We start from the raw sequence: 13,662 nt of genomic DNA, 5'->3' as shown, positions 1-13,662 counted from the left end.
AAATGGACTTGTCCTCCAGGCTTACAGGACAAATGACTGAACTGCTTGTTACAACTAATATGTCTTACAAATACAGCTGGTTTTCTGCTTGTGAGCCAAGCAGCGCTAGTTTCCATTGATTCATCCACTCCCTCTTGCTGCTCAGGGAACTCCAAGTCTGAAATTTCAGACTATGGATTGAGATGGACTCTCTTGCAAAGTTTGCCATTTCTTATTCACATTATGTGGCTGGTCACTTCGATCGCAACACATTAGTTCTGCTCCACGGCAGGACATTTGCATCTTTTTAAGCAGGTGACTCAAAATTAGTGACATGTTCCTAAGCTGAATTCTGTCATGGCAGATTTTACTTCACATGGAAAGGACACTAACCTCAGTAGCTCAATATGAGTTTTTTTAAAGATTCTACTTTATTTCTTTTTTTTTCTTTTTGTTTTTAATTTCTCTGCATTTGCAGTGTCCTTTCCTCTACAGTACAGAAACAGTTGAAACTAGTCCAGCTCTCAGGGAATCTTCACATGCTCCACTTTGGCATTCAGGGAATAGGGAATTTGCTCCTCATTCTCTACCTAAGAGACTATTTAGTATTGTATAATAATAATATGAACCCAAAGAACCAGTCTTTCCACGTGTAATTGGTAGTAATGTAGTACTATTTGTAAGAATTATTATTACAATAATAACAGTAGTAATGATAAGGCAACAGATACATGCCAGGTAGATGACAGAGAAGTCAAATGACATAAAACGTTACATATACTCTGTGAATCTGGTTGCATAGCTTGCTTATTGTGAAATACAGGGTAATGTATCACTGTAACTTTTTTCTGGACAATATGGACTCCTTGCTTGTCACATAGTACCAGAACGTTATGGCAGCAAGCGAGACATTAACGCAGTAATGCAGTAATGTACTTCCTTAGTACTAAGTTTTGTTTAGAGTTAACTGCACTATGAGTTATAAGGCTTGTTTTGTTAGCAGCTGGAGATTTTACAATATTGTTTTGCTAGGCTGGAGTAAAAATGGGATGTGAGAGAACATTCAATATTGATTTAATCTTATGCGTCTACAGGTAAGTTCAGTTTTAATGTTGATTTCTGGCACTGAGCACTTTTGAAAGTCCCCCCTGAAAGTGACATTAAATATTTTACTGTCGTGGTTTAACCCCAGCCGGCAGCTAAGCCCCACACAGCCGCTCGCTCACTCCTCCCCTGGGTGGGACTGGGGAGAGAAGCAGAAGGGTAAAAGAAGTGAGAAAACTCATGGGTTGAGATAAAGACAGTTTAATAGGTAAAGCAAAAGCCACTTGCACAAGCCAAGCAAACCAAGGAATTCATTCCCCACTTCCCATGGGCAGGCAGGTGTTCAGCCACCTCCACGAAAGCCGGGCTCCATCACGCTTAACAGTTACTTGGGAAGACAAATGCCCTAACTCTGAACGTCCCTGCCTTCCTTCTTCTTCCCCCAGCTTTCCATGCTGAGCATGATGTCATACGGTCTGGAATATCCCTTGGGTCAGTGGGGGTCAGCTGTCCCAGCTGTGTCCCCTCCCAACTTCTCGTGCCCCCCCAGCCTGCTCGCTGGTGAGGTGGGGTGAGAAGCAGAAAAGGTCTTGGCTCTGTGTAAGCACTGCTTAGCAGTAGCAAAAACATCTCGGCGTTATCAATACTGTTTTCAGCACAAATCCAAAACACAGCCCCATACTAGCTGCTATGAAGAAAATTAACTCTATCCCAGCCAAAACCAGCACATATACCATTAATTTTCACCACCAATGTATATAGATTAGTATCTGTAGAGCTGAAAAAGTCCATAATGGAAGCATGCCTATAAAAACCTGAGCCTTTACAGCATGCTAATGGCTTTCCATGAGGTCAGATTAATGTTTTCTGCTTGGTGAAAATAGGTATTTAACAACAGTGCTTTCAGTTTGTTAGGAATAAATAACTGCTGGATGAATTGCTTCACCCTTGGGAATAAATCTACACTTTCAGTGCTTGCTATTAAATCACTTCTGCAGGATGATTCTTAACATCTGCAGATTCAGATCTGAGGATGTCAGTTGGATCCAGCAGCAGAGATGCTCATCCTGCGTTCGCATTGCCGTGACGCAGAGAAGTGACGGATTCTGCCGCTGCTCGTGGTCCCACTGCCACGTCAGACGCAGGGCACTGTGCGCTGCGATCAAGTTGGCGAGCTGGATGTTAACCAACCTGCCTTGCCATCCCCATTTGTAACAGCAGCGATACCAACCTGCTGCAGGCAGGGAAGTTGTGGGCTATGAACGGACGTCATTGAAGCGCATCGGCAGTGAAGGAGCCAGGAATTAATGTTATGTGGGGACCTGGTATCAGAGGGCTGCTAAGGCAGAACTTTTGGTGACGTCAATAAAATAACAAGGATAAAGTCTTTTGGGTTTTCCCTTTTTAAAAGGTGTAGGAAATGAATTGAAGCCAGATTCTCTTATCTTGAAGAAAATACACACAGAAGTAAAAATGCATATTTGCATGTGTTTGCACTTGTGTCTTTTTCACAGCACTAGAGTTTTAAATGGTTGTTGACAGTTGACTGGACAGATTTCAGTTGCTAGAGAGGGGCTACAGAGAGGTTCCTCCCTTGGTGTGTCTCCTTATCCCAGATTTTTTAATCAGTGCTTCAAGTCATGTTAATATCCATATTGTTTGCAACCTAGGTATTCTCTCCTTATAGATCTTCAAGTAGCAAGAGACCCATTATCACATCTATTCCTCCTACAGCTCTATTCTTCTCATCTGAGAAATGTTACCTGAAACTTCTATTAATAGTAAAGAGGTACATTTGCACTGTATTTTTCATGAAGAGGGTTCTTAAAAATGCTTTACAACTTATACTAATGCAAATTTATATATGAGGATCTTAGATCTGGGGTTCCTCAGAGCTATGCTTCCTAATTGTTTGATATGTAACTAATGGGCTCTACCACCAGAAATAAATCATTAAGTGCTCTGGTTCCTGGATACCCAGCTGGAGGCTGAGCCTGACTTTGTGTGCATTAGACTCATGCCCTCTGAATGTCAATCCACTTTGAAGTGTCTAAAATAACATGTCCCAAACCAAACAAATTCAGAATGATTAGGGACGTCTGAAAATGTTCAAATAAAATAAATAAAATAGAATGCAGTTTCATTAGGTAGAGAGACAGAATCTTTTTAACCACGCATAGTAGCATTAAAATACAATTTAATACAAGAAATGTAAAATAATACTTCCTCTATTTTAACGTTCAGTAGAAAGTAAGATTGAGAGCATGAAACACTTGAATAGAAATTTAACTGAACTTTGCATTAAATTTTTGAAGTCTCATGAAGAAATTTATTATTCACTACATATTAACAGCACAGTTGGTTCCTGTTTTACTCATGAAACAGCAGTTATTCTTGTGAAGAAAGACTGCGGTCCTAAGAGAGAACGTCAACATAATATCCACTGTTGAATCATCCTGAAGCAACGTACTTAAGGAATATCTCAGTTATTCACAAAAAAACCTCTCCAGAACGCAGAAAACTCCAGTTCTGGGCTTACTGTCAAGTTGTGCCTCAGACTGAATTCCAAAGGAAATCTGCAGGGTTTGTGGCATTTTGCACACTTGTTGGTGAAAACAGGAGAACGCGTCATCCAGAGTCCGCTGTTAAAGACTGCCCTCGGAGCGAGTGAATGAGGCAGTCTTCGAGGAAGCTACAGCATAGAAGAGGCTGAAAGCCTATCCTTGCTCCATCAAAATCAAGAGAAATATTGTTAGGGAATGACAGGAGGATACAGGGGTCCTGTGTCTGTTTGAGCAGCCGTAGGGTATAACCGAGCTGAGGTAGGTCATGGATTGCAGCACTTGGGTAACAGCAGAGAACTGGTGTAAGCTGGAGTGTACATGTACGTGGTAAAAGCTGCTTCTCGACATGGTTAGCATTACAGACAAGCAAAAAAAAAAAAAAAATAACCACTTCACTGTGAATGGCATTTTACAAATCCTGACATGTTTGATTGGCTGGACTAGACAGAAAAATCGTTTCAAGTCTGATTTACCATTAATTAATCTACTTCTGTTCCACCTACGCTGTGCATTCAATCCTGTTTTCTATTGCAATTTAAAAGCATGGATTCAAATTACCTCAGTCAACGCAGTTTAAACCAAAAGACCACTTTGTGAAATTTATTTCAGAGACATTAGTTTTTCAGTGGGAAGGCCATTCTGCGTGGTGCTGAGGCCAGGAGAGGAGGCAAGCGTGCTCCAAGCTCCTGCCTGGCACTCTGCACTGGCAGGATGGCATTGCGGGTTTGAGAGCAAATACAGCATCCCTCAGAGCATTTGACTTACCTTAGGTTTCTGTGGTGTCTAGAGTTGTCTTTGTATTTGGAAGTACACAAATCTTAATAAGGAAAACAGCCCTAGAGGGTATTTTCTTTAATTTTTTTTTTTTTCCCCTGTGACTTGTTGACTGAAAGTCCGTGAAGCTCAGTATACCTATACAGAAGGCACGATGAGGGTGTCAGGATGGCACAGGAATGGCTGTTTGTAGTCCAGAGTTCCAGCCTTGGCTTCCTAAAGATGTTGCGTGCCACAATAAATATATAATAAGTATTAGGTTTGCACAATAAAACTACGTTACTCATTTCTCGGACAACTGAATCCTCTTTTTTTTCACCCACTTGATATAATCGGTAGTCAAAGCTGTGTTTATATGTGCAGTTTTGACTGGAGATACATTTGTGAAATACTCTGAACATATGGATAACCTGTCATATATGAGGTATGGGCTAAACAACACTTACTTGTTATGTATTATATTTCTCTTTTTTGCCTTTGCAAAACTGACTTTCAAAGGACGAGACAACTACTTGGCAGAAGAAAAGATACTGCCTGCTTTTAATTCTGAAAGATGATACAATTATCGGTACGCTCCTTCTCAGAAAACATTTGTGAAGACAGGTTATTGAAAATAAGGCTATTATGGTCTCTCATGTTGCTGTAGTTGCCTAATAATATTTTGGCAAAAATTATGTCCAATGAAAATTAGCTGATGGCGATTCAACAGGGGATGCAGGAAGACCATCTCGATCCCATGTAAAAGCAGTATCTCCATCACTTCTAACACGTATTTAGGTGCCCAGCTCCTGTTGAAATTAGTGCACGATGGAAATTTCTTTATGGATCTAAATTCACAAAATAAGAAATCATTTGTGCCTGTCTAGAGCTAGTTCGTTCCTGAATATTTATTACCTATAAAATTAGTTTTCTTCCTACCCCCTCACTCCTTCAGGCAACATCTCCTGATGGGGGCTTGTTACAGGCAAGATGATAGAATTTGTTCTGGTATTACTTCTGTTGTGATTTTTCTCAGATAAAAGACTTTGTTTGTGAGTAACAGCCAAGGAACAACAGTGGCATGAGATGTTCCTTATAAAAAAGATGGCATGGTGGGCTCAAAAATCCTATCACTCTATGATTTTTGTCTTAGCTTGCAAAGATAGGATAGTTTACAATGAGTAAATATAATGTTAATTTAAGTGAGAAAATAAGCTTTTTCAGTAATGTAAGCAACTTTAAGGTTAATATTGTATTGTCTTCCATTTATTTGACATTAATTGTTTTTTTCTTAAAGACCTGAAACTGTTGTTTGTTTCTTAAAGACCTGGACTTAGCCTTAGTAGGACAGTGACCTTCATATTTTTATCTTTAATAGGAAAATATATCAAACTCTTTCAGCATTACAGAAAAATGGGAAAAATCTTTCTTTTTCTCCACACCCCCCCCCCCCCAGGCAAATGCTAAAAAATTTTCCACTTAGAAAAAGCTATAATGTCCTATTTTTAACTTCAGAGTTATTTCTGACCCCCAAAACCCCTGTGAGAACAAACAAATACTCACCAGAGCCATGAGGTATCAGCAAGTTCATTGCAGTCATTGGAGCAGGGAGTTTAACTTGGGAAGACAAGCTGTGGGACTCAATTGTTCTTCAGTAAGGTGGAAGGAGGAAAATTATAATGTGCAGTGAATTGGAGAAGACATATTGTGGCTTGCCCTGTGAAGGATGTCTGCCTCTGTGGCATAAAATCTTGCTCTGTATTCCAAGAAATGTCGTTTAAAATGTAGAATGAGTGCACAGCAGGAATAATAAAATTGTCTGAGCATGTGAATTTTAAGCACTAAACATGATACAGAAACAAGAATATTTTTTCTGACAGAGACTGATGACTAATGCAGCTTTCTTCCTTAAAAATATCTGCTTCCGCTGGACATTAATCTCTTGGCAGAAATTTCTGGAAAAATTAGATACTTCTCAGTAAAAATTTAGAAGAAAAGAAATGCTTTACCTAGCTAACAAAATGGAATTGACAACCTTCAGAGGTGGCAAAGTCTCATTTGCAGTAGAACTAGAGAACATAATGATTTTCTTTTTTATGTGTATAAATAAGTATATATATTTCCTATTACTGTGATAATAGCCTTATACTAAGCCAAATGTGGTTATAAATTATTCCTAGCATCTTGTTCGAGTAGTATGTCTAGGCAAGTATGTCCCTCCTCCCCATCTGTTTCACTGATATTTTTCTCTGAAATCCTAAAAGGTGAAAACATTTAAGTGAAGTAGTCACATAGCTCTGATTGAGAACCTGCAGGTAGCTCTGTGTGTCACTTCTTCCATCACAAATCACGTCAGCTACTGAGGAAGTACTTGAGTACAACTTTTAATTCATAATGGCTTACATTTTCTTTTTAACATGCATCCTTTTCCCTAACCTTCTCTTCTACTTCAGAGCTCTTAATGAGAAGGACTTTACAACCATAAACAATATTTTTTCTAATAGACTATCTGGAGAAAGGTTTTTTGTTGGTGCTCTTGACTCAGTCTGGTGCTTTGTTCTTTTTCTAGCTTGCACAGACAAAGAACTGAGGAATCTCGCTTCGCGACTAAAAGACTGGTTTGGTGCTCTTCACGAGGACGCAAATCGTGTCATCAAACCAACAAGCTCGGAGACGGCACAAGGCAGTAAGAAAACACCTTACCCGTTGAATATTGAGTGTTGTAGGCAGCTTCCCGGCCTGAGAGAGCATTCAGCTGAGTACAGCTGTTAGTGCTACAACCTCACGTCAAGCCGGTGCCAGCAAGTAAGCGGGTACGCAGGAGACCTGATCCTGCAAATAAACAGCTGCACCATTTTCTGAAGGAGCTGCAGTCGCTGCTCTCTCTGGCCCAAACTGCTCTAAAAACTGGCAGTCAGAGACGGAGAGACCTTTACAAGTTAATCAGGCAAATAACTGTGTCCGAGGGCCACGGAGGTCGCATCTATACTAATAAATAAAACTGCTCAGGGACTTTTCTCAAGCCCTGAGGTTAACTAGCATGACATAGTTCATGTCTGTACAGTTAAATTCCATGACCCTCCAAATCCGGGTGGCTGCATCCAAATCACTTCCTGGGGATGGACCGTGGCGTATGCTTACCCCACAGTTTATGGCCAAGCATTTTCTGACCCAGTGTCAGCGGCATGAGCCAAAAACATGGCATACAAGCATAGGGAAAATTATGCCAATGTTAGAAAAGACTCACTTCAAATTTTTTTTGCAATTTCCTGCTAACACCTTATATAAGAGCATGAATAATAAAAACATCCCCATCACAGCCACAGAGCTGGAATAGTTAAATGGTGTGGAAAGCTGGAATCTGTTGTCCCAGGTATTTAATAACAACATCTTTGCTTCCTTTGATGCTTTTTTTTTTTTTTTAAGAAAGGAAGAAAGTGAACAGTTTAGAGGACATTTACTCTCTGTAGGTTAAGCCAACAGGACTGATTTTGATGTCATTTACCCACCTGGGAGGGGAAAGATTCAGTTAACAGCATCAAAAGAGGTCATGTTCATCAGAGAGCAAATGCGAATTTATTTTCTGTAAGGACTCATTAATCCTTTTAAGTAGTATGTCCCAAAACACGTGGGCCCTTGGGTTGCAAAGTAGGATGCACAAGTTTTATCTAGGTGTGTGACTCACCTTCACTTCACTGCCCTGATTCTCTGGTACAAGCTGTCTAAAGCCAGGGTCCACACACACAGAATCTAAAGGGTTCGCTCAACTGCTCCCTTTTGTGGCTCTTTTGACCCAAGATCCTGGTTTCCCTGTAGTGTGACACTGGAGAAGCTAAAGGTGCAGTACAGCAGACCTAGCACATCAGGATGGGCATTTACTGTTGGTCTGTGTCTCCACAGCCCCTCTTCTTTTGCGCTATTTCTGAGCATGTGTAGCAATACATCACCTCTTCCTAAAGAGACAGAATATACCACAGGCTATATTGCTCAAAACTGTAGTCAAACCTCATTAATGCCAAGTAATTGTATCTTAAAACTACGTGGTGAAACAAGTCATGTTCTGTGTAAAAGATCTTTTTCATATGTCCCTTACTTTGCATAGTATTTACAACGAAGTCAGTATCTTTAAAACCATATGTCCTACTTATTTCTTAAACGGTACTCCAAAAAAGGGTATTATCGTGCAGAGGAAGCCAAAACATAGTGCAAAAAGACAACTGGATGTACAGCTAATCGTGGCTTCAAGTTGGGAATTCATTTCAGACCCCACGACAGAAAGCGCCAGACTTAAAACTGTCTGAAGTCCTTTAGACCCAGAACCACATGAAATCTCATTCTGTCAGATTGTCGAAAGGATGTTTTTCATGCAGATGACCTGTGAGCTGCTCATGAGGACCTTACCAAAGGCCAAAGACTAAATTCATTCCTAAAGGTGTTGGGTCTTTTTTTTTGCTGAAGCAATTTCAGTGAGAAAAACATTCCTAGTAGTTCTGCAGTGTTTGCTCTGATTCACAGAGGAGCTGTTATCTTTTTTTAGTTTAGTTTGATTCCTGGCAGCTTTTATATGAAAGGCTGCCTTGATGATCTTAAACACTTGATCTCAACAATGTTCATTTTTAGACTGTTGACTTAGTTTGGCACCTTTTTTTATTTTCTTATAGGTCAGTTAAAAAAAAAAGAGAGAAACTTTATGAGTTAAGAAGCCTAAATCGTTTTTGAATGCCACAAAACTTGGGCTTGTTTTTAAGAGTTTGCAACAGTATTCATGAATTAATCTGCATGTGCCAAATTCCACAGCTCCAATTCTCTCTGGTAGCACTGAAAATAGGAACAGAGTAAGGACAGCAGTATTTGGCTTCCTCCAACTTCAAACATTTGTAAAAATGAAAGACATCTTAAACAGGGCTCAGAATTCAAAGCAAAGTTCACATACCCAAGCTGAAAAAAAGAATTTGTGTGAATCCTGGCAAACAGGACACACGCAGCTCTGGAAATACGCTCTGATGTACACATTGCCCTTTTTTTATTGCTCTGCATGTGTTGCCCTCCTCACCAGGCTGATCACTTCATTAAACTGAACGGGTTTGGTTATGCCTGTAGAGTCTTAAAAGGCATGCACATCCTCAAAGTAATCCATTTTGGGTATGCCCCTGTGGCGGTAAAAGGAACAGATGGTGGGATGCGATGACTACGATGCCTCGGACACATCAGCTGTCTAGAGAAGGTGTTCCAGCAGAGATTTCTTTATGCTACATTAAATTTTCAAGATGTTACTGTGAGTGTAAATAAGCTTTTTGAGTGTATTAAGTTCACCCCCAGGTGAAGAAAAAAGTACACTACTTTTTTTTTTTTTTTTAACTCTCTTGAAAGGAAAAGGATGAGGGCAAGTCAGTGTGTTTGAAATCTCAAACGCTCATTCAATGAGCTAACTGCCAGATCCCAGCAAAGCACCATAGGCCAGGAACTTTGTCTTCTGCAGGCTTTGTACAATTGAAATCTCCTCAATAAATAATATAAGCAATTCAGGGACATGCTTTGACATAAGGAAATAATAAAACTAATTAGGTAGTAAGATCAGATTCAAATTGCTCCTGAGCCTGTTGATAATTCATAACATTCCCGTATTGTATCTAGATAGTCTCGTTGGTTGGAGTGGGAGTTGTTTTTCTTTTACTAGAGATCTATGCAATATAAAGGATTTTTTTCTGGGGAACATTTCTTCTCCTCCTTCCTTTATTTTAAGTGATGGGGGAAATTAGGTTAATTATTCCCCTGTTAATTTAATTGTAGTACACTTTAATAAAATAAAACTGGCTCATGTAAGTCAACTCTTGAAGGGGGAAAATAATTTTATGTGCCAGAAGGTGTGTTTATTTTTAATTAGGATTTTCACTTAAAGACTTTTTTTAATTTAATTCCATTTTAATTCAGAGGAGGTGGAGCGTTTTACGTAGTAATGGGATATGAGACTTTTCCATGTAGGTCACCGGTTTAATTTCCTTCCAGATCTGTAGTGAATGAAAGTTGTTAGGACGCTGAGCAGCTGTCAGTCAGAATGAGAAACGTGATGGTCTCAGTCCAGGTCCTTGCGAGCAGGTGTCCAAATGAGAGCAACCACCACCACAACTGACATTAATTGGCATCTGTGTTGGCAGCCTCTGCCAAGGAGACTGGCAGAGGCTGCAGGAGGGATATGGAGCCTGCACCGTTCTCTTGCTTCTCACCATAGGCACTGCACCGCCGAGCTGATGCACAGAAAGATGCAGAAACGTTCTCACTGAGGTTACTGTTATTCCAGGTCTGTTGTGCTAGAAGTTCAGCCTATTAACCAAGCACTTAATTCATTACAGAATTACAGTGTGTGGTCTATTTCAACCAGCATATTGCATCATATTTATAAGCAAGTATATCAAAAGACTCTAAAATGGAGTTAATTCATTCAACATCGCTTGGCCTCACCAAGGTGATGGGAGCACAGTGACCTCCCAGTGAAGGTAAGTGAGCTCCGAGAACCATTTTGCATCAGCTGCCCCTGTTACACAGTAAGTCAGAGCCTGCGTTGCACACTCGGGGCACACTTTGCTTTCATTCCTGTTGCTGGGTGCCGAGAGCATCCAGGATCGCTGGTTTTGGACTGCAGATGCAATGTTGTAAAAGGTGATTTACGGGCAGTAGCTTTTACCAGGAGACAATACGAGGTGGAGGTAGATGCTACTATTCACCTTCAACCACATAGTGAGGGCCAACTAAAGAATTAACCTTTTCACTGATAATAACCATCTAGGTAAGGGCTTTCCGTCACACCTACCACTGTAATATTTAGACTTCCAGACCAGACTGTCTAATAATCCAGCACTGACTGCTTAATAATACAGCCTCTTAATAAACCTGATCTGGAACTCTGGTCACAACAGTGAAAGCTCCCTTGTTTATAAGAAATTACAATCAAAAACTCTTCAACTAATGTAATTAACTGTCTTTGTAAGTGGCCTTTCATGATCATATCTTGCATCCAAGCCCTGGCGGTATGTCACAGAGCAGCTTCCTATTCACATCAGTCACTATCTTGTGATCTGCTCAGACAGATCTGTACTGAGGGCACGCTGCTGTTCTATCCCTGAATGCATGTTGTACACACAGATAAAGACTTCCCAGCAGGGCCAAAAACAAGACTCAGAAATAACCCACAGAGTCAAAGTTCATGCCAGGATCTCCTCTTCCCTGTGTTGATCCTTGCCAGTTAGGAGGTGACCTTTAGAGACCCACAGGGCTGAGCAACACGTACCGTACTCAACTGGCTGTACAACAGACCTTGTAGTTATTCACCTTAGCAGCAGTAAGTGCCACGACAGGGGGTAAAAAACATCACCAGAGAGGGGATCTGTGCAGGAAAAGAGCAGCCAATGGAACCCAGCTGCTTTTCCCCTGGAAGCTGTTAAACTGGGATAGCTGAAGCATGTACTGATCCCAGCTCCGCCATGCAATTGAATGATCCACCCCTGCCCGTTTGACTACTTTTAACTTGCCCCGTGGTGGGGAATCAGGCACAGCATACACCCGCACAAGGCAGGACTGTGTGCCCTGCTCCTCGGTGCTTTGTAAAGGCAGAGTCAAGGATTCTTAAATCCTTTCACTCAACAAGAGATTGCGCGGTGACCAAATCCTGCTTGCCTTCTTCAGATGAATAAAATAATTGAAGTCAATAGTCCTAATTGCTTCAGCAAGGCAAGCAGGCTTTCTCCCTACATCTATTCACATGGCCTTTTTCTTTTTCACTGTGCTCAAACTTGATTAGATAATGTTAGAGGAGATAACAGCACAAAAATGTGATGAAATGTTCAGCATGATTTCTCTCTTCCCTGCCTGAGCTGCCTCTAGCCCTGAGGAAATGGTGTTACCTTCTTCCTTTCTTAGAGAAACATGTATTATGAATGACATAAACCTTCCCATTAGTTAACCCTTCTGATTGTTCCTCCATGTCACTGACAACCTTCAGCTGCAGTTGCATACAAAAAGCATAGCTTACAGCATAAAGCACTGCCCTCCTTCGGATTAATACTTAAAATAGCAGGTAGGCTGCAGAGCTTGGACAAACTGTCAGCGTGATTCCAGCAACATCTCAGGTTTCACTTTAACAAAGCAGCATCGTGAAATGGGACTTGACGTGTACAGCAAATAAGGCTAAGCTTGACCTCTTTCAGTGAAAGATGCAGCAAAAGGGAAAAGCCCATCAGGTTTCTCCACGTGGCCCATAGCAGAACGAACAGTGCACAGGCAGGTTATCGCACACAGCTGGAACAGCGTGAGCACGAGGAGCCCAGGGTGCGTGATTCGGGTACCCTCTGTGCCTATAAATCCCCAGCCGATGTATGCGTGTTTCTGAGTCCTTGCTGAAACCAATATCCTTATCATCAGATTTATTAGCTCTGCATTACAAATATACTTTCTTGCATCGTAGATAAATAACATGGAAATTAGTCCTTATTTGTACCAAGCATTGAAAAATACAGTGACAGTATGCATTTATAATGCCCTGTCTTCTTTGCGAAAGAAGGCAGGGCCACTGTTTTTGTGGAGACTGCAGAATACTGGAACATGTATCTTATATACATCGTGGGTATCTATATGCATGACTTGGTCTTTCTGTGATAACCGCTGCTGCTGCTGCAGTCTTTTAAGGAACTGGGCTATTAAAATGAATGATGATGATGGTTTCCAAAGCGCTGGAAGAGCAGAATCCTGTATTGCTGCACAACGCTGGAGGCCGCAAGAAGGAATAGTGCTGGTATGGCATGCAAGAGCGTATGCAGCTCTCTGGAGCTGCCAGCTGAAGCAGTGCCATTCTTCAGCGCGGTGCAAGCAAAAGAGACGCTTCGTCCCTTCTCTCCCCCTGTCTCCCCCAGACAGCTCGCAATCCAGATCAAAGCATCTTGTTGTGCACCACAGGAGGCAGGGCTTTGAAGAGTGAAAAGCTAGGATGAGAGGTGGAAGGTGAGAGCACTGTAGGAAAGAATTTGATCAGGGAACTAGAAACACGTCTGGGAAACAGGATTTAGATCGCGTTCAGGCTCAGTCTAGTTTGAAAATACAGTGGATGCAGCCTTTTCTCATCACATTTCAGTTTCTTGGAACAAGGCCAACCCACTTGGACTGAGGACAGAAAAAAAAAAAGTGAGACTTTTTTGAGTAGAAATAACTTTGAATTACAGTAATCAGCTATGAATCTCAGCCCTCCCCACCCCACAGCTCCTAAAGAGTGTCAGTAGTGCTCTAGTCTGTAGCTGTGCTTGGGTTTTAAGCTTTGCACAATCAGCTCAGTCTT

The 13,662-nt window shown here is 41.1% G+C and overlaps 1 protein-coding gene across 3 annotated transcripts in view; it reads left to right on the top strand.

Moving 5' to 3' along the window:
* Positions 1-13,662, top strand: part of SPOCK1 (SPARC (osteonectin), cwcv and kazal like domains proteoglycan 1) — a 327,067-nt gene that overhangs the window by 301,442 nt on the left and 11,963 nt on the right. For all 3 annotated transcript variants that reach the window (XM_029998154.1, XM_029998153.1, XM_029998155.2), the window contains one exon: positions 6,910-7,026. In XM_029998154.1, coding sequence (XP_029854014.1) covers positions 6,910-7,026 — 117 coding nt within the window. The remainder of the gene's footprint in view (positions 1-6,909; positions 7,027-13,662) is intronic.

This window comes from Aquila chrysaetos, chromosome 22 (assembly GCF_900496995.4).
Source record: "Aquila chrysaetos chrysaetos chromosome 22, bAquChr1.4, whole genome shotgun sequence".
NCBI classification, from domain to species: Eukaryota; Metazoa; Chordata; class Aves; order Accipitriformes; family Accipitridae; genus Aquila; species Aquila chrysaetos.
This window is presented reverse-complemented; position numbering and strand designations above follow the sequence as displayed.